Below are 27,652 nucleotides of genomic sequence, written 5' to 3' on the forward strand. Positions count from 1 at the left end.
TACTCCTGTATACACTGCTGAAATTCGGAAGAATCCGGGAGTATACTGGCCGGATAGGTCAAATTCCATGGATCGGTATATATCCGTATACATCCGGAATGATACCAAATCGGATGTATGTTGTGGCCGTATACTTCCATGCTACAGCCATTTGTTGCCATGGCAAGTAATCCCATCAGGTTTTTTCAGGAGACATTTTCACACCTCTGAGCAGCTTTGCCTCCCATCCCCTTATTGGCCCTTTAACTCAAACTGGATTGGTTGTTCTTTTAAAACCACTCCCAAAACCCAAACTGCTATTGGAGGACAGGGCATATTGAAAACCCAGTAAAGGGATTTTATTGGTTACTTTTAAAACTTAGCCCACCCAAGGCCTTATAGCTTAGTGATTTGATTGGTTATAGGTCAGCTATGCAGATACTGCTCATACACCATAAACCCCACCGCCCTCTCCCCCCAAAGGAAAAATACACACAAAAAATAATTTAGGAAAATATGGAATATTTATTAAGGTACATAAAACATTATCAAGAGCATTTTAAACAAGCAAAAGAATAGAATGGAGAAACAAAAACAAGTGAACAAAATGTATTTAAAAGGGATGAAAATGTAAAGAACAAAAAATACAAAAATAAAGGCATTTAAAAGGAACAAATAAACAATATAAATATAACTATATAAAATAAACATAAGTTAAAATGAAAGGGTAAAAAAGGCATGAAAAATAAAATTAACACAACATACTTAAAAGTTGGCGATATAAAGAAATAAATACACAGTGTATCTAAAATGTAACATTATAAAATGAGACAATGCAAAAATTTAAACATAAAATTAGAACCAGAATGTTATAAAAAAAAAAGGTTATATAATATACATAGATGTTCTAAGTAAACAATAAAAATAAGTGAAAAAAAAAAAAAAAAAACTCCCAAAGAGCATTGTAAACATATTATAAAATGAATGGGGGAAAAAAAAGTGAGCAAATTCTATTTAAAGGACGGCGATGTAAAGAAATAAGAGAAAAAAAATGCATATAATATATGTTCTAAGTAAACAATATATATAAGTGGAAACATTTCCAAAGAGCATTGTAAAAATACATTATAATGATGCACTGATGATGTGATGTGTAGCGTGGGTCAGCCTCTAGTCTGGTTCGTAGCACTTGGCAGAGCGCAGACAACCGTAGTTCTGTTTGGTGCAGACCTCACCATCCACACTGGCCTTCCATCAACAACAGCATCATCTTCATCAGACATCTGCTCTATTGTTGCAGTCTCTCACAGGTCTCTTTCTGCGTTAGCTTGTACAACCCTGGACCTGGTCTCCAGCAACTGCAAAACATGACAGTAATTTAACCACTAAAACACAGACTGTGTTTACATGTGCAACAATAATGCAACTATGTATTCTAAGAGTACGGTCTTAATCGCAGGAAGGTGCTCACATGACAGGAGCAGAACTCTTCACTCCAGTTTACATGCAATTTGCATTATTCACTAAAGAGTATGGTTATGTCACACTCAGATTTGATCAAAGTATTGGGTTTAATGTATAAGTTTAATTACAATATTGACAAAATCATATCTCCTAAAGAGAAAATAAATGCTTAGCAAGTTTCTTAACTTACCATTCACTTTCTTTGACGGTTCTTTGCCATGGTCTTCATAGTGTGTCTTTTTTTGGGTGTTTTCAGGCTGAGCCAAAGACTACTTCCTCCGTGGTGTCTCAATATGTCTTGCAACCTGCTGAATAAATCATGAATAATTGTAATACCAATAAAAGTAAGCAAAACAAAGCACACATGGTAAATATTAATATAAAATTACTTTAAAAAATAATACAATCTTTAAGATTACCTTTTACACATTCAGGGTCAATATCTGTAAAAGTTGTCCTTAATTCTTCAAAGGAAAATGGTCAAAGCGAGGTTGTGTGATGACTATTCTGGGGGGAAAAGTTGCAGTTATAATTAATGAAATTCAGTTTTGGCATTTCAAATCCATATGACGTTAGTAGTAGGTTAACCTAACATTTACAGTATACAATAAGCAGTCTTACCCAGTTTGTGGATCGTATTTGTGCGGGCTGTTCTCTGAATTGGGTTTCACACAAAGGCACCTTACAGATTCCTGTAAAGTTTGAAATTAAAATGCGTTTAAACGGATTCACAATCTGCAAGAACCACAATATTTTCAAGTTTGAATAAGATGGCCATCAAAGTAACCGCTGGAGACAAAACACATAACGTTATTAGGCTAACGTTAATTGTAAGCCAACTTTGGTTTACAGGCACATTATATAACAATAACTGAACTTACCTCACGTTACGTGCCCTTTTAAATCTTTTCACAATGTTGTTAGGCTCTTCCTGTAAGTTAGTCCGTGCTGCTCATACTTTTGCTCGAGAGAATAAAGACGCTGGAGAGCCTCTTGGAGAAGATCAGCCCGTTCATGCTGTGCAGATATTAAAGTAGTAAGCTGATGAGATATAGCACTCTGGCCGGAGATCAGCTGCTTCATCAAGGCATTCACAGTAACTGGGCTTGAGGCTGCTTGTCCTCCTTTGTTCAGTGGAGTAGAAAAACTAAGGTTCCTTTTACTCTCCATATTAAATCTGTCGAAAATGATCGATTCCAAATCTCAACCAAACACCACAAAAAAAACAACTATCCGTTCTCTGTACTTCCGGAAACAATGCGGAGGTTTCAACTTTCGCGCGCATGAAACAATACACTACTATTGGGTGCGCCTCCGTCCCCACCTGTATTGTGAGTGGTTGATTTCAAACCTCAAACCGCCCCCTCTTTGGCGCGTGTTGTTTGCTTGCTAATCCCCACTCAAACCACGCCCTCGGTATGACGCGCCGCAGGTGTATCTTTAATTTGGTGAAAAAATATAATGCCGGACATAATTATCTATCAACATGGAAGGACAACCACCTGTTGATAATAATACGAGAAAGAGAGCTCGGCGGTTTTGCCACCACTGCAACGAGAAGGCAAGGCTCCTTACATTTAAATTGATGCACACAGACAGATGTGTATTGTTACACTTCTATTAATTTTTTCTAAAAAAAAAAAAAAACTCTAACAAATGTCTTTTTTTTTTTTTTGAAGAAGAAGAAGAAGAAGAACGCAATGAGCTGCTCAGGCTTTCCTTGGAGCTCAGTGAAACGTCTTCAGATGATGACAGTGACCATGAAGAGCAACACGTCTTTACAGATGGTCAGCACAGTGAACATTTGGATTTTAAAGATGACAAACCTGAAGAAGATACTGACAATAGAGACAGCTCTGCTTTATTACTTGTAAAGCTATTAGCAATAATGCTTTTAACCTGGCAAGCATTGTTCAACATTTCAGACAATGCCATCACTGCACTGCTGCTATGGCTCAGACAACTGATGGCTCATTGGAAATATTCTCAGTGTTGACTGGTGTCTCCTGGGTTTGCCACTGTGGCCTTTGGCTTACTCAGTTGGGGACACTAAATTTATGATCAACGTTATTCAACTAAATATACAAATAAAATAAATTAATTAGGTCTTATTTAATTCTATAAACTATAATATTGATCTGCCAACATTGTTGACCCTACAGCCAACTAAAATTTTGTTGCAATACCAGTACGACAACTTCACTGAATATGCTGTCTGTCCAAAAAGATGATAAGCTTCAATGGCAAGGAATATCTGTACCCCAAACTAACCTATTGTTACTAGAAAGTAACTCAGTCATTAGAGACCTTGGTAAAAAAAGACCTGGGTTTTTTAAAAAGAGAGGCGTGGAGAGAAATACAAATTCTTGGACGAACCAGTCCTCGACCCAAATGCAGAGCTGCGTGCTGGAGTCATTAAGAGATTTCTTATTATAATCAGTGTTAAAAACTAACACACGTCCTATACGCCATGTTGTTGCAAAGGTTTCGTGGTTGCACCCTCATCCAGACAGATGTTTCTTTGGGAACCATGTGGAGGTATGGAAAACAGACTGATTGTGCAGCAGCGTTCCTACCTGTGGAACGTATTGCAGGGAGATGTGTACTAAGTACATACATTGTGCAGTTAAGTCAAACAAAAGAAAAGGTATCAGCCATAATTCCCATTTGCACAATGTTTGAGATTTAGCCCCATGCGATTTCCAACGACCTTCTTTTTATTCCTGTAATTTTATTTTGAGCATATCTGGTTTTTTTTGTGTTTTTAAAGCCATGTTTTCATTATTTCACATTAATGTACATTCCTTTTTATTAAATGTTATTGTTATTAACTGCATTTTGTAAAACTTCACAATAAATGTGGGTTGTTCTAAAATGGTTGGTTAATTTTCCTTTATTTGTTCCATTCAATTTCTTAATTTAAAGTTTTTGTGACTATATCTTAGGGGTGTTTATTTTGTAGTGTTTTTATAAAAACTTTGATTAAGAGTCATAATTCTCAATCCTGAAGTCCTCCCCTGCCCCCCTCCCTCTGAGAACAGCCAGCACCTCAGTGTCATTAACATATGAAAGGCCTTCTTCACACCTAACAGTCACCAGTCCTAGCACCCAGCAGTGTTTCAGCTGTATATTTCCGTGAAATTTCACGGATGCCTGTATATGGCCGCATATGTGAGGTTTCCGGGTGTATCTTGAAATATACTGTTCCGTGTTACTCTGATCCGCTTTTTCCCACATACGTCCGGTAAACCTCAAATTACACAGGAGTTTACCATGCCCGGATAATCCCGTATTCCAGGGTTTTCATGCAGTGTACTGGATGTAAAATGCTCTGTAGAAGCCTACATTTTGTCATATTAGAATGAGTTCTACTTCTGTAGTTATGTTGGTGAAAGTAACTCAAAAGTAATACAGGAGTAATGTAACATTATGTAACATAATTTCTGAGACAGTAGTATTGTAAGGTAAATAATTACTTTTAAATAACAGTAGCAAGTAATCTTTAATGTATTACATTTTGGAAGTAACTTGCAGAACTGCAAATGACAATTTCCAAATTTAACAGCTACTAGCATTAGAAAAACTGTTTAATCAGCTGAATGTTACATTGTCATTTTTGTTCTAGACTTTCAGACTGCAGTATCACAGAAGAAGGTTATAAAGCTCTGGCTTCAGCTCTGAGATCAAACCCTTCACACCTGATAGAGCTGGATCTCAGAGGAAATGATCCTGGACAATCAGGAGTGAAGGAGCTCGATGATTTACTACAGGATCAGAACTGTCAATTGAAGACACTGAGGTGAGATGTGATGAAGTAGTACAATAAATTTGCAGATTAATTATTAATATAAATATGTCTGTAAAACGATAAGCTGCACAATCTGTTGTTGCATGAAAGTCGATTTTAAGACAGAAATCATGTAAAATGTTTTTCATTAGCACCTACAGCTGATGTTTAGTATACCATGGTTAGTTGAGAACTGATTTGAATCCTGCTTCATCTTCTCTTCTGCAGGTTTTTGAGTCCTGCTGCAGATGAAGCCTGTCAGTATGTGAGAGGAATTGTGGGTAAAAACCCGTTACTCCTGAGAGAGCTGAATCTGAGTGAACATAAACTAGGAGACACACGAGTGAATCAGATCGCTGCTCTACTGCAGGATAAACACTGCAAAATCAACACACTGATGTGAGTATAATATCTTTTACATATAACATTATTTGATCATTTTACTTTTCGAGGGAACTTGCGCTGCATCGAATGACAATAGTATGGGGAATGCCTCTGCCTGATAGCAGCTGAAGCACGTGTGAAACTAGTCCAATCTTAAGTCACCATTCATGACTTAGTGTATGACTGTGCACAAAGTATTTTAATGTTACTGTACTTGAGTACATTTTTAAAGTACACCATTTCACACCAACATAATTAGTTGTTCTGCGTCTGTGAGAGTATGGGTGTGCTTTTTATATCGCCATTGTACTTCCTGCTCTGCGCAACTTCGATCCCAGACTTTTTTATATTTACTGTTGCACTAAAATACAAAAGTGAAGAATTTATGTTTATTTATTTTTTGATTGTTCAAGCTACCTCACAGAAGTGCTCTGTTTGTTAGAGTGGTTGAATGTTAAAATAAGGTGAATAAAATAAAAAATAAGGAACATCCTGTTTTTTTCGCTCTTCTTTATTCTTTTTTTATGTATTATAGAAGTATCGGATCGGGATTCAGTATCGGCAGATACTCAAAATCAAATGACTCGGACTCGAGGGCAAAAAAACCTGATCGGGACATCCCTAGTAAAAAGAAATAACTGAATAATTGGTAACAATGAATGTTATAAGTAAAATATTTGAGATTTAAAACAATGCAATAATGATTTCAAAGAGTATTGGGTGAATTCAGGTTGATTGGGACAATTTTTTTTTTTGCACGATCGCGCTGGCGCGTATTATATCCTGGTTCCTGGAATTCTGGTTCTACAGCCGATACTTTATAGTTGATTCACAGAAGTTTGTCCGAGTGGATGCTGATCTGTTTGCTTCGCTAGAGACCACCCATTTTCAGCTGTGGTTCTCTTGGTAGCCCTGTGCTGGCCAAGTATAGTTCTCAGATCTCATGTCCATCATGAGAAATTCCATTTAGGAGGGACCTTCTCTTGCAAGCCAGGGGCTCGATTTATCACCCCTGGATGGAGCTATAGAAGCTATGGTACTTTATGGTGCAGAAAATGTCAGTTGGACCCAGTTCACTAACCAGTGGCTTCAGGAGCGTTTCTCTCGTTTCCCCATCACTGCTTAAGATCTATAAGGCGGTCATAGCTGCCTTTCATGCACTGTTAAGCGATGGACCTCTGGGGATGCACCAGTTGGTTGTGGGGGGGTCACAACACAGTGCCAATCAAGACTGGATGTGCTTTAGATGCTATCTTGCAAAGGTGTTCATCATAGTGTCAACATTCAAAATAGCATTTCGTTCCCTTCTCAGGGAAGAAGGGTTACAGTCGTAAACCGAGTAAAGTTCAGATAAAGACAAATTTTTCATTAAAGAAGGTTTGAAAATAAACTAAAGAATGTCTCCTGTATTTGTTTTCTTTCTCTTCAGGCTGAATAATAACAGTATTACAGCAGAAGGTTGTGCTGCTCTGACTTCAGCGTTTAATTCAAACCCTTCAAACCTGATAGAGCTGGATCTGAGTGGAAATAAACTAGGAGACTCAGGAATGGAGATGATCTGCCATCTGCTGAAAAATTCAGAATGCAGATTGGAGAAGTTGAAGTGTGTATCATCTGTACATTAATACATAAATATAAATAAATGTATTGATGTCCATTAGATTAACTGTCCTGAAAATGTATGAGGACCATTTAAATGTCGTATTACATTGTACTAAATACTGTGAAATAATATTTAAATTAAAAGATGTATAGGTAAAATGATTTGCATAATTGTAATATGAATTTCACAGTTTGATATTCTCTGTCATATGGGGGAAAACAAAACTTTTTGTTTTTCTTTTAGACTTTCAGACTGCAGTATCACTGAAGGAGGTTATAAAGCTCTGGCTTCAGCTCTGAGATCAAATCCTTCACGCCTGATAGAGCTGGATCTCACAGGAAATGATCCTGGACAATCAGGAGTCAAGGAGCTCGATGATTTACTACAGGCTCTAAACTGTCAACTCAAGACACTGAGGTGAGATGTGATAAAATAATACAAAATAAATTACACTCAGGCTAAATATTCATTAAAAAAATCTATTTTAGTAATACAATAAGCTGCACAATTTGTTGCATCCAAAATATCAATATCACATTTTAAAGATTCAGATGTTTCTTTTGACGGATGATAATGGTCAAAGCTGAGTTTGCTTTAGGACTGAGTGTCACTGAGTGGCATTTAGACTGTTTATAAATGTTTGTATTAACTAAATATTATTTAAATATTTATTTGTGTGTATAAATGTTCAAAGAAAAGTGTTGTCCTTACAGTTTTGAACTTAATGTCCATTGCATTGCAAATCTGATATGTTAAAACAAACCTAATTATTGTTCTAATTAAGTTTGTTTATCATATTAGCTTTGTAATTCAATGAACATTTAGTTCAGAACTATATTGAATCCTGCTTTAAATTCCCTTCTGCAGGTTTTTGGGTCCTGCTGCAGATAAAGCCTGTCAGTATATAATTGGAGTTAAAGGCAAAAACCCATTACTCCTGAGAGAGCTGAATCTGAGTAGACGTGAACTAGGAGACTCACGAGTGAATCAACTTGCTGCTCTACTGCAGGATAAACACTGTAAACTCAACACACTGAGGTGAATATATATATATATATATATATATATTTATTAGGGGTTCGAGCCTGAAAGGCTTTTCGCAAAACTTGGGTCACATGTCTATGAGCTCAAACTTTGGTCACTTGAAAAAAATTGTAATGATTTTCCACTTGGTGGTGCTGTAAGAGGAAAAAATGTCGTAAAAAATGGCTATAACCACTCCCAACCATTAATCTGATAATAAGTGACATTCAGTCCCTTTGTCCAGTGTGCCATATAGTCTATGAGAACATTGGCGTACCTCAAAAAACATAGTTTGCATCATCAGCACCATGCCTTGAAGTAGCCTAAGAAATGTCAAGCCATTGTTTTTCACGGAAGTCACCTCCTTATACTCCTGAATCCTTGCCAAGCCCAACAATCACAAACATGGCAGGTTTTGCCTTATGGTTTGTGTAACAGTGTAATTAAGCACTTACAAAACATTTGCGATTATCTTCACAACTGCTAGTCCAAATGAGCCAAAACCACCACAGGAAATTTTATAACATAGGTCAATAGCTAAACAATAATGTCCAAATGTCGAAACTATAGGAAGTGAAATCCAATCAATGTTACCCATGGGTCATTTTAATACTCATAAATAAACTGTAACTATCTATAATGGGGTGGCCAATCCTGCTCCTGGAGGGCCACAGTTCTGCAGAGTTTAGCTCCAACCCCAATTAAACACACCTATACCAGCGAATAAAGATCTTAACACACCTGTTTGGAAGTTTCTAGTATGTCTATTGAGGCAAGCTGTAGCTAAAGTTCAGGACAGTGACACCCCTGGTCTAGAACTTCAAAATGAAATGAGATATTTATAACAAATTTGACACATGCATGGACACACTCTGAGGAACCAAGACTGCTAAAAAACATTAAAAATTCTACATTTTCTTTTTTCATCTATGATCCAAGTTAATTTCTTTATGTGGATCCCCATCAGCCAGTACCTAGGCAGTGGTTACTCTTCCTGACATCCCAACAGATGTTGGGAGTACAAAACACAAAACTACATTAAATCCACTACAATAAAAAGTCAATGAAACATACAAACCCAAAATATTCCAAATATCAAAATCAACAATTTACTATTGGGCCATTAAATGTTCATTTAAAGATTTTAAAAAACTTTTTTTCACTTAAAATATGTAATATCTGATAGTAAATCATTCCATATTTCCCATCATCTCTATGTTGCAGTATGTTCTTTTACAGTAGTTGTACTCTAGTAAAGTATTAACATCCCTTTGATGCATGCCTGGTGTTGATATTCTGACTAGTACTACTATATAAAAGTAGCCTGATGTGGTCATACTCAATTCTAGTCAGAATATGAGTCTGAAACTGCTCCATTAGGCTGTGATTATGGGGGCGTGTTTCAACCGAACCAGGAAAGACCTACAACCAATCAGAGCAACGAAGCGACGCATTGTCAAATGTCAACATAGTTCAACTGCACTGTGTTTCCAAGTCTGTGTCCCCCCCCCCCCCCCCCCCCCCCCAGGTTGTTTTCTATGTCCGCGGGTTGAAGCGAATTTGAGTGCGAATTTTAGCAGGCAACCGTACCAAAATAACACACATTTTACCCCCCCAAATGCCATTTTTCCCACGGAGAACCCCCCCGAGAAACTATTGTTTAGGGCTAGTAGTTGGCAGGTTTGTTATAACAACTTGGCAACCCTGTCTGCACGCGCTGGAATCAGGCTGGAATACACGATCTTTGCCAGTGTTGTAAAAAAAAATTAAATTAAATGATACACAGAGTACTTACCCAACATGATCATCACTTCTGAGAGAAATTGTGAAGGTGAATGCATATACAAACAAGCTCTTCGTTCGAACAAATATAATCCAAGCCCTTTTGATGACGTGCATGATTACGTTACTGTTGATCATCTGTCCGTCATCGTCTAAAGCCCGGCCTGATGATTTCATTGGTCCGAACAGTTTCTGTTCGGGGATAATTACTCCTCTATGGATTGAGGCCAGACCGAACTGCCCGACCTAAAAAATTTGTGGGCGGGGCTAAATTTGGCTGGCATCCAGGCTAATATAAAAGTTGACATTACAGGACATTAGAAACTCTAGACAGAAATATTTTGGTAACACTTTACAATAAGGTTGTGTTAATTAACATTAGTTAATGCATAAGTTAACATAAACTAACCATGAACAACACCTCTGTTTAGCATTAGTTCATCTTTGTTAACATCTTTGTTAAAAAATACAGCTGTTCACGGTTTGTTCATGTTAGTTCACAGTGCATTAACTAATGTTAACAAGATTTGAATAATGCATTAGTAAATGTTGAAATTAACATTAACTAAGATAAATAAATGCTTTAAAAGTGCCCTTCATTATTAGTTCATGTTAACTAATGTAGTTAACAAATGTTAACTAATGAACCTTAGTGTAAAGTTTTACACATATTTCTTATAAAACAAAGCAGAGAGACAATCTTTCACCAGGGGCCATCCTAAAGTTATGTGCATTATTATATTAGCCCTTCTATTACAATTTTAAAGTAAGTCGTGAGTCTATTATAATTTAAGTTTAACTACACAAATAACATAAAGTTATACTATGGATTTGAAGCAAAACAATCATGGTCCTAGATGTCTGTAAGAATTTTGAAAGAAATAAACCACTAGTTGGCTCTAACGAGTTTTACAGCTCTATAATCACGTGGTTTTTGACATATCCTAGATCCAAGATAGATCCAAGACTATCCAAATTGACATTACCCTAAAGAACCTTAAAGATTTTGTCAAATTAATGTGTAAACTTTGATTTCCAACCTTTGTATTGTTACAATGTTGGTAGTATAATTAAATAAACAATATGTCTTTCTCTTTGTTACCTGCACTAGGGTTGGGCGATGTCCCCTAAATTGGCAGTTGACGATCTTTACAGTAAAACATTGCAATGGACGATGATGTTGTTTTTTATTTTTATAAAAAAGATAATATTTACTATATAGAGTATTTTATCTTTTTACATAAATACTATTTTCTACTTAAAAACTATCATTTCATTATTTTAGTAACCAAAATAAGGACTCACCCATGCTATAGCTTGCACATGAGGGGGGAAGAAGTAGCTTCCACTTAGAGTTGTGCACTTTTTTTTTATTTTAATATAATTCTTTACATAAATGTAATTTACTACTTAAAACTATAATTTCGTTATAATTTTGAATGCTGTTTTACGTGAATATTGCCACAGGAGTAAACCACAACTTTGTTTATAAAGGAAATAAATTTGCAGATGTAACATCGCAGCCCCGAATGAGAGAGGTAGGCTGAGCCCAATGTAAGATTTGCCAGCTTTTTAATTCTGTTTTGCAATCTGGTCATCTGGTCAATTTTAACAATAGGCTTAATTTGTCAATTTTATCCCACTGGACATCTTGTTTCTTTTCTCAAATCTTCACTCATATCGCAGCACTCATTTTTGCAGGGAATTATAAACGTTTCTTTCTTTGTTTGCTTATATTTAAGTCTATTACACCCATTCACATCTGTGGTAAAGTAGAACAACGCTGTAGGATAAATACCTTAACTTCAAATTTTATTTAATAGAGTTTGTGCCTGTTATTAGACTTGAGGCGCGTCAAGTTTATTTGAATAGCGTATTTCACACCCCGCAATTTGACTTTTGTTTTCTCTGGCAGTGCATAATCAAACATAGCCTAAATGTCTTGACCCTGTGGAAGATAAAATTCGCTCTTCAGACCTTTTACAACAAGTTTTGCTTTCTAACATCAGGAGAAAACATGAAGACGAAGATATTCGAAAGGTCCAGCTCATGTCCCACATTCATTTTAAAGTGCAGAGTAGCATATGGCACATCTTTGCGGGGAAATATGAAACTAATCTTTTTTTAATCTAATATTAAAAATATATATATTCTTTAGATTACCATTATTTACTGATATTCGTTTAAATTTTGTACAGGCTGAGTGGGTTGTTTCACAAATGCTTATTATTTAAAAATGTAGGCTATATATATATGGGCCGGGACTTTAACGCGTTAATTAAGATTAGTTAACTACAGGACTTTAACGTGTTAATTAATTACGCAAAAAAATTAATGAATTAAAATAAATTTTAACCACACTTATTTTTGCACCGCGGAACGTTTTTGAATGAATGAGTTTCGACGGACAGATTACACTGGAACACCAACTAGCGCTCATGAGTCACGACAACAAACCATAGTGAACATGAACAAAGAAGCTGATGAGACCGCTTTGCTTTGCCCTGTGGATGGGAAATTTTGTTTTAAAAAACGAAAGGATAGAAGCGTCGACAAGAGCATGGTTGTGTGCAAGCTATACAACAAGGAATTTGCGTATCACCGCAGCACATCGAGCCTCAAATATCACAACTATGCTTTTGCTTAATGGCAAACATTGCACTGGTCTGCTGGACTGAAATAAATAAACAATATTTTGTTGATTAAGCTTATGTATTCAGTCATTATTCAATGGTATACTAAAAGTCCATGTGAAAAATTACTTCTCATTGTTCCAGGTCAAATATTTATATGCAATTAAAATGTGATTAATTTTGATTAATTAATTACAAAGCCTCTAATTAATTAGATTAATTTTTTTAATCGAGTCCCGGCCCACACACACACACACACACACACACACACACACACACACACACACACACACGTCCTTCTCAAAAAATTAGCATATTGTGATAAAGTTCATTGTTTTCCATAATGTAATGATAAAAATTAAACTTTCATATATTTTAGATTCATTGCACTCCAACTGAAATATTTCAGGTCTTTTATTGTTTTAATACTGATGATTTTGGCATACAGCTCATGAAAACCCCAAAATCCTGTCTCAAAAAATTAGCATATCATGAAAAGGTTCTCTAAACGAGCTATTAACCTAATCATCTGAATCAACTAATTAACTCTAAACACCTGCAAAAGATTCCTGAGGCTTTTAATTACTCTCAGCCTGGTTCATTACTCAAAACCGCAATCATGGGTAAGACTGCCGACCTGACTGCTGTCCAGAAGGCCATCATTGACACCCTCAAGAGAGAGGGTAAGACACAGAAAGAAATTTCTGAACGAATAGGCTGTTCCCAGAGTGCTGTATCAATGCACCCCAGTGGAAGTCTGTGGGAAGGAAAAAGTGTGGCCAAAAAACGCTGCACAACGAGAAGAGGTGACCGGACCCTGAGGAAGATTGTGGAGAAGGACCGATTCCAGACCTTGGGGGACCTGCGGAAGCAGTGGACTGAGTCTGGAGTAGAAACATCCAGAGCCACCGTGCACAGGCATGTGCAAGAAATGGGCTACAGGTGCCGCATTACCCAGGTCAAGCCACTTTTGGAAATCAAGGTGCCAGAGTCTGGAGGAAGACTGGGGAGAAGGAAATGCCAAAATGCCTGAAGTCCAATATCAAGTACCCACAGTCAGTGATGGTCTGGGGTGCCATGTCAGCTGCTGGTGTTGGTCCACTGTGTTTTATCAAGGGCAGGGTCAATGCAGCTAGCTATCAGGAGATTTTGGAGCACTTCATGCTTCCATCTGCTGAAAAGCTTTGGAGATGAAGATTTCGTTTTTCAGCACGATCTGGCACCTGCTCACAGTGCCAAAACCACTGGTAAATGGTTTACTGACCATGGTATTACTGTGCTCAATTGGCCTGCCAACTCTCCTGACCTGAACCCCATAGAGAATCTGTGGGATATTGTGAAGAGAATGTTGAGAGACGCAAGACCCAACACTCTGGATGAGCTTAAGGCCGCTATCGAAGCATCCTGGGCCTCCATAACACCTCAGCAGTGCCACAGGCTGATCGCCTCCATGCCACGGCGCATTGAAGCAGTCATTTCTGCAAAAGGATTCTCGAAGAAGTATTGACGGCATAACTGAACATAATTATTTGAAGGTTGACTTTTTTTGTATTAAAAACACTTTTCTTTTATTGGTTGGATGAAATATGCTAATTTTTTTAGAGGTTTTCATGAGCTGTATGCCAAAATCATCAGTATTAAAACAATAAAAGACCTGAAATATTTCAGTTGGTGTGCAATGAATCTAAGATATATGAAAGTTTAATTTTTATCATTACATTATGGAAAATAATGAACTTTATCACAATATGCTACATTTTTGAGAAGGACCTGTATATATACTCAATTTAATTTACAGAGCAGTCCCTTAAAAGTTTTTAGTTTAACTATAGAAGAGGATTAGTGTTTGTCTCGTGTCGGGGGGCAATGGTAGCACTGTTCATCGGCACAACTCTAACCTGCGCTGGATATCACAGTTTATTTGTCGGCAAAAGTCTGCAGGATGATGCAAAACACATAAGTTGATCATCATAGATCTAAACAACTGTCTTTTATCTTTCTGTCGTCAGTCTGAGTGAATGCAGTATTACAGAGAAACAGTGTCTCATCCTGACTTCAGCTCTGAAATCAAACCCATCACACCTGAGAGATTTGGACCTGAGTGTGAATAAACTAGAAAACACAGGAGCGAAGCACTTATGTCACATACTGAAGGATTCACACTGTAAACTGGAGAAACTGAGGTGAGGAACATTCAGATACAAGAATCAAATTACTTAAAAACTGGAATGAGATCCCGCAGCACATCAGGACTATCACATCAAGAAGACTATTTAAAATAACATTTGCTCGGCATTTAATGGACAGGTATATCTGTGACCATTGAGATGGCTCTATAGCCCCTCCTGTTGCCCATATCTTGGTTATGTGTGTCTGTTGTTGTCTTTAGTTATCCAGTGTGTGAGCTTTGTGTGAATGTGAAAATCAGTTTTGTACTGAGCCAGGCCCGATTGTCCTTAATCTTTTCCTGTTTAAAAAAAAAAAAAAAAATCACTTCAACAGTTAAAAACATGTTATACTTAAAGGGTTACTTCAGCGATTAGCATATGGCTTTGTATCAGTAGAAACCATGGAGTATATTCAAATTATTGTGCTTTCCCCCCTCATATCTCCCTAAGACAAGAGATTTATGCATTTTATTTCTGAAAAAATTCCTCCTATGATGCAAATTGATGATTTTTGCATCATAGGAGGAATGTTTGCCCAAAGGCTAAAGACTACAGCCAGCAGAGGGAGCCATTTCCGCATGTTTTGAATCCGCGCATGGGGGATGGGAGATAACACTCAGCTTGCAGGGAGAGCTCAGCTCAGCTACAGGCACTCATTTAAACGGAGCTATGGTGTGCAATGTAAGTCTTTTAACTTCTCAAATTAATTTCTATGAAAGTTAAGCTTGTAAAGGCATGAACTGAAACGCGCCAGACTGAACTCACGTTGTGAATGTATGCCGCGAGTGTAGTCGCGATTACCTCAGCTCTCATCACTCCTGCAGTTAGTGCTCAGTGCTGTGATACTCGCGCGGTGACTCACTCATTATATTGAACAGACACGTTCAGTTTTTAATTGTAGTGTCTTCTCCAACTCAGTCACAGTAATGAAGTTGGTGGCGTTGGGAATGGCACAGGGCAGCGAAGCATTCTGGGAATTGTAGTCTTTCATCCCCATGGGACAAAAATACATTTTCTGTCTTTTCTCAGTCTAGAAGACACCAAATTCAAAAATAATTTCACATTTCTACTGCATTGATGACCCAGTTTAAATACAGATTCATCTTCCCAGCGCTGAAGTACCCCTTTAATATCTCATAATGAACTCTCTCTTTCTTCTAATATAGGTTAAGCTACTGTGATATGACAGATGAAGGTTTTTCTGCTGTGACTTCAGCTCTGAACTCAAACCCTTCACACCTGAGAGAGCTGGATGTGGCTTGGAATAAACTAGGAGACTCTGGAGTGACAAACCTCAGTGATCTACTGATGAACCCACAATGCAAGCTGGAGAAACTACAGTTAGTAACTTTATACTGCAAATTTTATTTATTTTAAGTCTCTAGAGCTCAAGTTATATTGTTTATCATAGCGCACTTTATTGGGTTTTCTCTATTGGTCACATTTTGTATGTTTTTATTTGGTGAGTAATTGTTTATTTTCACACATTTTATACAACGTACTTATTGTTTACATGCAGAAATCTGCTTTAACAACAGAGAGTTAAGAAGAACATAAAAATAAATGAAAGAGAAGAAGAAACATTATTTCCCAGCATAATGAAATGGTGTAACTGGGTTTCGAAATAGACTATTGACAACTAAATGATCATCATAGAGTCATTGTCTTTTCTCTTTCTGTCTTCAGTCTGTGTGAATGCAGGATGACAGAGAAACAGTGTGTCATCCTGACTTCAGCTCTGAAATTAAACCCATCACACCTGAGAGAGCTGAACCTGAGTGGGAATAAACTAGGAGACTCTGGAGTGAAAAACCTAAAGGATCTACTGATGAACCCAGAATGCAAGCTGAAAAAACTACCGTTAGTAACATTATTCCATACTCGTTTATTTAATTTATTATACTGTACAGCAGTTACAGTGTGATTAAAGTTTGCGGTTTAGGTAATTTTAAGACAACAGGGCTCAAGTGACATTGTTTATACCGTATCATTCCATATTATTTTCTTTGCCATTGGTCAAAATTAAAATTAGGTGTCTTACTAGTGAATAATTTCATTTATGGGAATTTGATGAAACCTAAATATGTAATAATTACAGTGCTTTAAGTGGGCCGGTACGCGCCCGTACTCAGTACCGCCACTTCCAAATATAGCTCTTGAGCGTACTGCCACCTCTCCGTGCACCCAGAACGTGACTTTAGCATACCGGTACGCTCATTTGCACATCTTCCAGAGCGCCCTTCACAATGCACGTTTCCTAATTCGTCCCACCGAGAATAACCGTTCGTGGAAGGCTTTAAGACCCGGCAGAATCCTCTGCCAGTGTTCTCTATGCGCGCGCTAACGGCGAATCCCTTTAACTGTTCGCATTTAGATTAGATTTTAGATTGTGTGGTACAGTACACATATTTTGAGTGTCCCTTATTATGGCCCTTATTTTCTTAAAAAACCACAATTGTCCCTTATTTTCTTTTCCAGAAGTTGGCAACCCTACGTATAAAACCCCTTCAATATAGTTGTTGTTACCTCAGGGGAGGAGAGGAGTCAGCAAAAAAATAAAAATAAATAAATAATAGAGTACCAGCACTTCTTTTGGGCCACTTAAAGCACTGAATAATAAGGAACTAGTGTGACACGATTACAAGTAGATTATGGGAACTATAGATTATATGACAAACTGTATGCCCACTGTAGCTCTTTAATAAGTTGATCTTCATAGATCTGAGCCATTCATACTACTCTTTCTGCCTTCAGTCTGTGTGAATGCAATATCTCAGAGAAACAGTGTCTCATCCTGACTTCAGCTCTGAAATTAAACCCATCACACCTGAGAGAGCTGGACCTCAGTGGGAATAAGCTAGAAAACACAGGAGTGAATCACTTGTGTGACGTACTGAAGGATTCACAGTGTAAACTGGAGAGATTGAGGTGAGGAACATTCACATACAAAATCAAAATCACTTCAACCGTTTAAACCAAAAACAATGCAGTGAGTACCTCATGATGACCCTGAGTCGCATTTTTTGTGTGTAAAATTCTTCACATTAATGATTTGTTTGTAAGATGATCTCTTTGTTTGTTTGTTTCTAGCCTAATTAACTGTGGCATTACAGATGTATCGTCTTTAACTCAGTCTTTGACAAACTCAAAAGCTCTTCAGTTTTTAAAAGAGCTCAATCTGATAAACAATAAAATAGGAGATTTAAAGCAGCTCAGAGATGTGATACAAGACTCAAACTGTAAACTGAGGTGAGTAAACATTACTGTGATATTAAAAGAGATCTTCATTTACCTGATATGTGAAAAAAAATCTTTAAAATATATGTGAAATTAAATTAAGTTGTATTGCACCAAAGGGTTTGTGTAAGAATGAAATGTAAAGTTGATTAAAATGTTTAACACAAGGGGGGGAAGAGAACAAAAGCACTCTCTCATAACTTTTTACAACAACACCAGCTTTATTAATTTAATCGTGCCTCACATGATCAATGTCTCTGTGTTTTGACTTTGACAAGGAACACGTCACACTATTTTACACTTACTTTACTTTCAGTTATTTACTAAAACCACTACAAACATGTTTAAACTGGAGGACTAACAGATTTACCTAGTGGAAATTTAACTGATTTTTTTTTTTTATTTGCACCGTTCATTTATCATCATCAGCATGTTTCTCCTTTACAGCGACTCAATAGGAGTCACACAAACACGAACAGACAAACATAATTCGTGTTGTAAATGTATTATCATGTAAAGTCAGTAATTCATCTGATTACAGGAATTTATATAATTGATCTTTGTAAAAAAAATATATATATAGAGTAACTATTCACACTTTGTTCCACTGAACACTGATTGTTTTCTGTTCTGTTCTACTGTACAGCGATGGCGGTGATCTATCACCAAACGTTCAGTCATCAAACACCTCTGATGGATGCTTTATATCATAGTTTTATGAGCCGTTTTCATCAGGTGAGCATCAACAGAAGAGCTTTACTACTGTGTCTATGAGGAGAAATACATGTGATATGTGATTTTAAAAAGTTTCACAAGAATGCTGTCATTTATACAGAATAGCCTTCGATATGTAGTATGTCAATTTTTTTTCTTTAAAAAATAGTGAAATGGGGGATAGTGAAATACACTCATTTGTCAAGGATAGCACAATAAAGTTAAAACCTTTTTTTTGTCATTGTGGTCCTTGATCTAAAGCACAAACTTCACTCATATTGACAGGTTACATTGGCATTGCATACTATTATTAATACAAAGCTTCAATATGTTTCCACATATGCAACGTTTACAATAACAATTAAACATCTACACAATATACAAATACAAATGAATCACTAAAACAACCTATCTAATAACCACCTTTTGACTTTCAAACTAAAACAACCATATTTGAAATACTTTTGATATCCAGAGGCAACTTGTTTCACATTTGAGCCCCTGAGTATATATATATATAGTTTTAAAATGATATAATATAATATTCATGAGACTGCCTAATATTATAAGAATATGTATCAGTTATCCTAGAGAAATATGTGTTCAAATATGTAGAAGCTCTTTTATTAGTTATCTTGTGTACCATTTTAGTTTAAAATAGGCCAATCTGCTTTCTACACTGTAAAATTTTGGTTGGTTTTTGTTGGTTTAACTTAAAAAAGTAAGTAACCTGGTTGCCTTAAAATTTTGAGTTTATTGAAATTAAAAATTTGAGTTGATACAATGAAGGACATTTGTTTAATAAATAGAAACTCAAAATATTATTGTATCTAAACCACATAAAAATTGATAGATCATGAAAATATCACCATTTGGCATGTTTCACTGCATAATCAAAAATAAAACACACACAATTACCCAATATGCTTACAAAATATTTTAATAATATTTTAATAAAGGTTGTCGAATCTCAGAAAAATGTTCATTATATTAACTCAAAAATTTAATTTCAATGAACTCAAAATTTTAAGGCAACCAGGTAACTTTTTTTCTAAATCATTTTTTACAGTGTATATGTAACCAATCAAGATGTCTAAAAAGGGATACATCAACATGTGTAAAACTACTAAAACCTAAAACCAGCCATATCTATTTATTTTGAGATTTCTGTAACTTGCCCAACCTTACACTAGACAGATCGGGCGTCCAAGAAATGCATGCATCCTCAAAATGGCATTGCACTAGACATGATGCAAGTTATTTTAAATTTTGTTTATTCAGAACACATATCTAGCAAGAAATGTTGTTCCAGCATTAACCTTCCCTAAAGTTTTCATAGCCATACTTGCACCACTTAAATCATTGTCAACCACATATCCAAGATAATTAGTTAGTTACAGTAGTTCTACAGTATTTGATATTTTACAAGCCCCTACCTTAATAGACATGTTTTGATCCTTTTTCAGTTTACATTTAGGCCCAAATAATATGGATTCTGATTTACCTAAATGCAATAAGAGTTTATTTTCAGAGAGCCATTCTCTTACTGTACATAACTCATCACTTAATGTCACTTTTATTTAGCTGACATCCTTGTCTGAAAGTTACAATCACAAACTGCTCGAATGCCATTTATGTATAGGAGGAATAAATGGGGACTTTAGACACTTCCCTGAAGAACTCCATTATTAATATTTGTTTCCTCAGAGAGAATCCCATCAGTTTCTACCCCTATACCCTTTTCTAAAAAAAGATTCACAATAAATGTAATAATTGGAACTGTAATATTTGCACATTCTCTTAAAAATCTAGCTGGAATACCATTTTGCCCAGTTGACACTTGAAGATCTTCTAACATTATTTTTATCATTGTTTTTCAGAGTATCACTCCTTTTTTACCAAATCTCTTTACAAAATCACTTCCATACATTCCATTAGACAAAGGGAGTTTATCCACTAAGCTCTTTGCAATTCGATGAGAAGAATAAATTACATTTGTTAGCAACTCAAATGATCAAATTATATCTCACCATAATTTTGACGCAGTAAACTACGATTTGTTTAGCACCTTCCACAAATATTATGTTAGATAGCGCATCCACACTATTTACTGTAGGCTAGATTTTTTTTTTAAAGGATTTTCAAATATGTATAGTATTTATACATAAATATAACCCGGCTAACAAAAAATATATGTTCTAATAATGTGTTGCTAATGTTCCTATTAAGTTGTGAAAATGAAAAGTTCTGAGAACATTCAGTAGAAATCTGTTACATGTGCAAAAGACTTGTGTGTAGCATGTGTATTACAAACGTGATATTGGATGATGCTTGATTGATATAATGTTGCTTTAGTGTTCAATCCAATGATGATTTTGTTTTATTAAAGGTGGAAAAGAGGAGGAAGCAACTCGGATGAGTGTGTCTGCAGATATCTGGCTTTTCAAAGGGCTACAAATGACATGTTTGGATTAAACTCCTCACACTGTAAAAAAAAAAAAAAACAAGTCTGTAAAAAATAGGGCAAAATGAACTGTATAAATATATAGGAATTTTCCATATTGTTTTTTATGGGTATTTACCTATAATTTGAATACACAACGGAAATTTTCGTAAAATTACTGGGTAATGTACTGGCAGTAATTACCAGTACAATTTACGTTTTTTATTTTTTTTTTACAGTGCATTTGAATTAGGATTCAAATGTTTCTAATCATAAATGTGATTGTCAAGGAAATGTACAAAAAGCAGAAAAAGAGTCGGCACACCACAGCTCTTAAAAAAAAAAAAAAAAAAATTTAAAAAAAAATTACGAAGCGCCTATATATTAAAAATACAAAAATTTGATAGTGTGCCGACTTTTTTTTTTAAATTTCCCTTGTTAAGCAACCCAATTTAAGCACACACACAAAAATTGTTGTAGATGTGCATGCTTTGGATTGGGTTTTGCCAAGTAAATGTCTGTGAATGTAAAATTTCTGTTTTACTTTATTATATTATCTCTTACATTATATTATCTTCCTTACATTTTATATACAGAATATTATTGTTATCAGAATAGTTGTGTTTTTTATTTTATTTCTTGTCTTTTTGTCTTTGCTGAAATAATTTTTTTGTGGTGCCCCACTCAGCACTTGGTGCCCTGCGGGTATCATGTGATGCACATGGTGGGAGCGGCGGTACTGGTTACAAAGTTACAATAAATTCAAGTATTAATCTCCTTTGTGCTTCCCTGTAACTTATTTTCAGAATCCCTATAAAAGGTCCATCTGAAAGGTCACACAAAGCAGGAGCCTCACATTATCTGTGTGGAATGAGTGTTTCAAGGCAGGAGTGTCATTTTCATGTCAATAATTCCTGTTTTCACCTCATTTATTAAGCCTTCAGATCACCTGTAAACTGTCAAGCTAAATTTATTTTATCACTGTTATCATTAATCTGTTAACAGCACTTCACTATTCATTCACTTGTCTGATAAATCATGTTACATGTGAAAACAACAAAACACTAAAAACCAGTGAACAAAAAATAAATGACAGTGAACAAAAACTAAACTGGAGGACTTCAAATCCTCACATTCTGAGGACATGTTGAGCGATTCCGGGACTGAGTCCTCTGCTGAGTCCTCGACATGGTCGAATCGTTATGTCACGTTTGTTTGAGGGAGAAAACAGGAGTGAGGACGTCATGCGGACGTCTCATGTTTGTTGGGAGGGATTTTTGTGATATTTGGTTTATAAATTCACTGTGATTATACAGAAATGTATGTATTTAAAGGCAAATATAAACGGCTTTAAATCTCACTGCTTCGACAAATGTAAAGTTTATTATACTAGCTCTTTATTTAAAATGTCAACTAATGCGAACAGCATTAATAGAAACATGCATGTACACATAGGTGATATTGAACGATTATTGTTGGTTTAGTATTCATTCAAATGATAATTTTGTTTTGTGGTGAAATAGAGAAAGGAGTAGATCCTTTGAAGTCTTCAGTTTAAGGCTGAAAATCATAATGATATATAGGTTCAAACTCCTCCATATTAAAGCAATTCAAATAATGCTAATCATAACTGTGATTGTCAAATTTAGCACTCAGTTTTATTAAGTAATATAAACCGAAAATGAATGTTAAATTGTTGTGGGCCACATGTACAGATTCAAATCTGTAATGTCAGTATGTCATTTTGAGATTTCTTTATGCGGTACTGTCATTTTTACAATTGTGGACATTTTACATTGTTTACATATTACATTTAATTTATTTGTTTCAATTTGTTGTTAATGCCATTGTGTTGTAATATGTGTTGGCATATTGTAATACAACTAAGAACTTGATAGATGTATTAAGTTTTGAAAGGCAAATTGAGTTTTGAAAAATAAATGTTTGAGAAGATCCATAGCTAGACAGATTAATAATAAAGATACACATTTTTTAACCCATTACCATCTCATTGGCAGTTATGACAATCCTTGACATCTACATCAAAGTCAGACTAACATGCTGCCTGGAAGTCATTTTGTTGTCATTTTATTTAAAAAAAAAAAAAAAAAAACTACTACTACTACAACAACAGGAAATGTCCATCTTGAATTATTACTAACAATAAAAAATGATTACATCTGAACTATCCAACAGCAATGGGCGTTTTTGTTTTGGTATCGTACCACGTGACAAGCAGCGACCGCAAAAGAGAAACATTGAACATTGTTTCACATAGCCTGCTTCTACCTTCTCTTCATACTGCGCAAGACTGCACGTAAGTTTTAACTGAAACAGTAGGGATGTGACATATATGTACGCGTGGTTTAAATTCGAAGTTAAATTAAGCCTGTTTTTATTCAGGTTCAGAAGCACTAGAGGTTTTTTTCGAACTTTTAAAGGCCACAGATTTTTAAACATGAGCTCACTGAAAACGAATATAAATGTTTTTCTTTCCTCAGTTTTCTCTATTTTATTTTAGGCTGTTGGTTGGTTTGTTATGCGAAATCAAAAGTATTTTTAAATTATTATTATTTTTATTTTCCCTCACACCATTTCACCAGACTCGCTACCTCACCAGTGATAAGTGCAACTACCATTGTGTCATCAGCGAATTTCAGGATGGTGTTATCCTTATGGTTGGCATTGGCAATGTAGTTGAAAGTGAAGAGTGTGTACAGCACAGGGCTAAGGACACACCCTTGCAAGATACCAGAATTCATCACAATGTTTGATGTTATTTTTTTAAATTCTGACAGACTGTGGCTGTTTACTGCAGTTTATCAGTCAGTTTGTAGGGAATAACTGTGGCTGTTTACTGCAGTTTATCAGTCAGTTTGTAGGGAATAACTGTGGCTGTTTACTGCAGTTTATCAGTCAGTTTGTAGGGAATAACTGTGGCTGTTTACTGCAGTTTATCAGTCAGTTTGTAGGGAATAACTGTGGCTGTTTACTGCAGTTTATCAGTCAGTTTGTAGGGAATAACTATGAATGTTTACTGCAGTTTATCAGTCAGTTTGTAGGGGGGAATAACTGTATTGAAAGTTGAACTGTAGTCAATGAAAAGAATCCTAAGTGCTTTTGTTTTCGAGGTGTGAGAGGGTTAAATGAAGGGCTGCTGAGATAGTGTCCGAGTTAGATCTATTCAGGCGGTAGGCATACTGTAAAGGATCCGGCGTCTCTTAACATTGAGCAATCCATGTCAAGTGGTCTCCTAATTTATTCTAGAGCTATATATTTTACTATGTGACCAAAATAATTCACAATGAATTTTTTTAAGAGCATCTGAAAATAATTGAATATGTGCACTTGAAATGATTAAATGACACATGAAAAGAACTATAATTTATCCAGGTAATTATAGTTTGAGCAAATATGAGTGAAAATGATGTAAACTGATACAGAAAGTAATAAACGTGTTCAGCGTTTATAATGTTTATTCCTTGCAGAGCCATGTGCTGTGAGGAGATGAAAGCCAAACTGAGTGATATTCGTCTAACCCAACATTGGTCATTATTTTTAATAACTCTAGAATATCTCTGTTTATCTTAGTAACATACTGTCATCTCCAGGTCATCACTTCTGACATTGCTTTGCTGCAGTAATGTCAGAGGAACGAGGAAAAGACTTTCCTTCTGAGACGAGTCTTTCAGAGGAACTGAGGTAAGACTGCGCTTTAATGTCTAATAACTAATGTACTGAGGTTTTTCTATGGTTGTAGAGTTTTTCTCAGCCTTTTATTCACTGCACACAGTTCAAGTACTCACAAAGTATTATTAAACTAGTTACGACGTAAGTTTTAAGTATTTTAGGTCATAGTACTTTCCTTTCTGATACACAACTCGATTCACTTCTCCAAAGTTTTAAAAGCACATGTTTTTCAGTGAAGTGGAAATTGCTCCATCCTTGGGTCTCAGACCAAGACATATTTTGCATAAAACTCTATAAACTACTCGCAATTCTGAATATCTTAATGTGAGACTGAAGTAGGTCATGTGGTTGACGGGAAAAACCTTAAAACTCTAGTTTCAGAACTAGAGTCTATTTCATAGATGAATTCAGTTCAGAAGAGGTCATGGAAACATTTAGGAAGGATGTAGGCAGAACTCGTCCAGTGTTAAATAGAGGAATGCAGGAAATACACACAATAGTGTGTCATTTTTCTTTGTTCTACTTGGACAGATGACAAAGGGGACATTTATATTGTGGCAGAATAAAAAGTAACAAGACATGGTTTGTGCATGATGTCAAAGTGTTCAAATGAGCAAAACTGACAACAGGGTGAGCCGCTGGGAGAATCCATACAAATGGTAAATCTCATCCGTGGTTAGAGTTAAATTGAAAAATCTTGCAGGGTGAGAAATCAGACATGGCTTAATCCTAATCCCAGACTAAAAATACACTACCAGTCATAAGTTTGGAAACAGTACTATTTTGATTGTTTTTGAAAGAATTCTCTTTTGCTCACCAAGGCTGCATTTATGTTATTAAAAATACAGGAAAAACTGTAATATTGTGAAAAATTATTAAAATGTAAAGTAACTTTTCTACTTGAATATATTTTAAAATGTAATTTATTCCCTGAATTTTGAGCGTCACTACTCCAGTCTCCAGTGTCACATGATCCTTTAGAAATCATTCTGATGATTTGCTGCTCATGAAACAATTATGATTATTGTTTGAGCTGGTACTTCTGAAAGCATTGCCATTGTCTTGACTCAAAAGACACACCAGTATTATGTTTTTAAGGCATGTTTATAAAAGCTACTTAAAGGGGGGGTGAAATGCTGTTTCATGCATACTGATCTTTTTACACTGTTAAAGACTTGGAATCCCATACTAAACATAGACAAAGTTTCAAAAGTTAAGGTGGACGTTTGATGGGAGTATTTCTTTGTCAAAAATACTACTTCCGGTTAGTCATAAGTTTCGGCAAGTTTTTTGAGATCATGCGTCCCCTTTGACGTTAATGGGGGCGGAATTTCCTTGTATGGGCCTTACGGACAATTCTACCGGAAGCGCGTGAGAGAGAGCGAAAGCAACAGCCTACGCCCATCAAAGCGCTGGCTTGTAGGATGCGCTGAACAGGTGATGTGCACATAACAATGTCACCAAAAAAGTGCGTTTTTGGTTGCCAGACCAAGACAGTCCTGCACAGATTCCCCCAAAACCCCGCGTTAAGGCAACAGTGGATGTAATTTGCTTTTCCGGATCAGCAACTGAGTTGCGCGAATGTTTATATCTGTTCGCTGCATTTCGGTGCCGACTGTTTCATAAACAAGGCCCAGCTCGACGCCGGATTATCCGATCGCCTAATGCTGAAGGATGGAGCAGTCCCAACGTTAGAAGGGTGAGTGAGACTGCTTCAAATGTCTGTGTTTTTTTTAGTCCGCTTACTGTCTACACAAACCACGCGTAAACACACAAACACACGTGCACAACTGCACTTCCCACATGTACACCTTCAAAGACAAAAATACGACGATATAATTCAAGTATAAATATGTAAATAACACAAGCCGCTAAGCATATTATATAGTTAGTGTATAACTTGTACCACATACAGACGTCCTGCTCTAGTCGTTTTTGCTGCTGCTCCTGTTCAACTGCAGCCTCTGGGTCTGATTCCGGATCATAGATGTATGGCTGTATCTGATTAAAAGCCATATTTTTATTTTGAATAAAGTTTTTTTCCCGCTGTTGACACAGCTTTACGACGCACTCTCAACATAGCAGCAGCGAGCACACGTCATTATTTAGCTCCGCTCACACGACACGCCCCCACCCGCTCAGCTTTTTTCGGATAGACTCGGAACAGCGCATCTTTCTTATATAGTTATTAAAAAAATAAAGACTTTTTGTATCCTTTGTATGCAGGATACAATGCTACTCTATAGGTACTCTAGATTGACATGACACTGACTGAAACTGAGTGTTTCACCCCCCCTTTAAATGTCCTAATTGAATTAAAGTCTAATCTAAACCCTGTCTGTGATACCAGACCCAAATATCATCAAATGAGATTGAAGTATCTCCTGTAGTAAAGTGTTTTTGTCCTTTGTGTCATTAGTGTAAGATCAGGCTCACATGTATCCAGCTCTGTGTCTGTAAAGAGTGACAATTCAAAAGGTCATGGACCAAACTTCAGTGAGAAAACACCATCTAACAAAAGGTAACATCTAACCAAAGAGTTTGTGTGAATGTTTGACAATGTATCTGGAAGAATTTCATGTAGTCAAGTGTTTTTCTCTCTTCTCTTTGTTTCATTAGTGCAAAATCCGGCTCACATGTGTCCAGCTCTGTGTCTGTGAAGAGTGACTGTTCAAAAGGTGAACCACCAAATTTATGTGAGAAAACACCATCATCTATGAAAAGGTATGTCATTCTTCATTATAG

The 27,652-nt window shown here is 36.1% G+C and overlaps 1 protein-coding gene across 2 annotated transcripts in view; it reads left to right on the forward strand.

Annotated features, from left to right (window-relative positions):
* The window catches only part of LOC137040136 (NLR family CARD domain-containing protein 3-like), a 129,288-nt gene that overhangs the window by 87,237 nt on the left and 14,399 nt on the right, over window positions 1-27,652 (forward strand). The window contains exons 8-18 of one of the 2 annotated variants that reach the window (XM_067415553.1): window positions 5,069-5,242; window positions 5,459-5,629; window positions 7,044-7,217; window positions 7,461-7,634; window positions 14,665-14,838; window positions 15,990-16,163; window positions 16,510-16,683; window positions 17,578-17,751; window positions 17,914-18,072; window positions 18,707-18,795; window positions 21,164-21,442. In XM_067415553.1, the coding sequence (XP_067271654.1) occupies window positions 5,069-5,242; window positions 5,459-5,629; window positions 7,044-7,217; window positions 7,461-7,634; window positions 14,665-14,838; window positions 15,990-16,163; window positions 16,510-16,683; window positions 17,578-17,751; window positions 17,914-18,072; window positions 18,707-18,773 (1,615 nt within the window). In that variant the 3' untranslated portion in view covers window positions 18,774-18,795; window positions 21,164-21,442. Of the gene's footprint in view, window positions 1-5,068; window positions 5,243-5,458; window positions 5,630-7,043; window positions 7,218-7,460; window positions 7,635-8,084; window positions 8,256-14,664; window positions 14,839-15,989; window positions 16,164-16,509; window positions 16,684-17,577; window positions 17,752-17,913; window positions 18,073-18,706; window positions 18,796-21,163; window positions 21,443-27,652 lie in introns of those variants that run through there. The other variant, XM_067415551.1, reaches the window with a different exon arrangement.

The sequence above is a fragment of the Pseudorasbora parva genome, chromosome 14 (assembly GCF_024679245.1).
Source record: "Pseudorasbora parva isolate DD20220531a chromosome 14, ASM2467924v1, whole genome shotgun sequence".
In the NCBI taxonomy this organism is placed as follows: domain Eukaryota; kingdom Metazoa; phylum Chordata; class Actinopteri; order Cypriniformes; family Gobionidae; genus Pseudorasbora; species Pseudorasbora parva.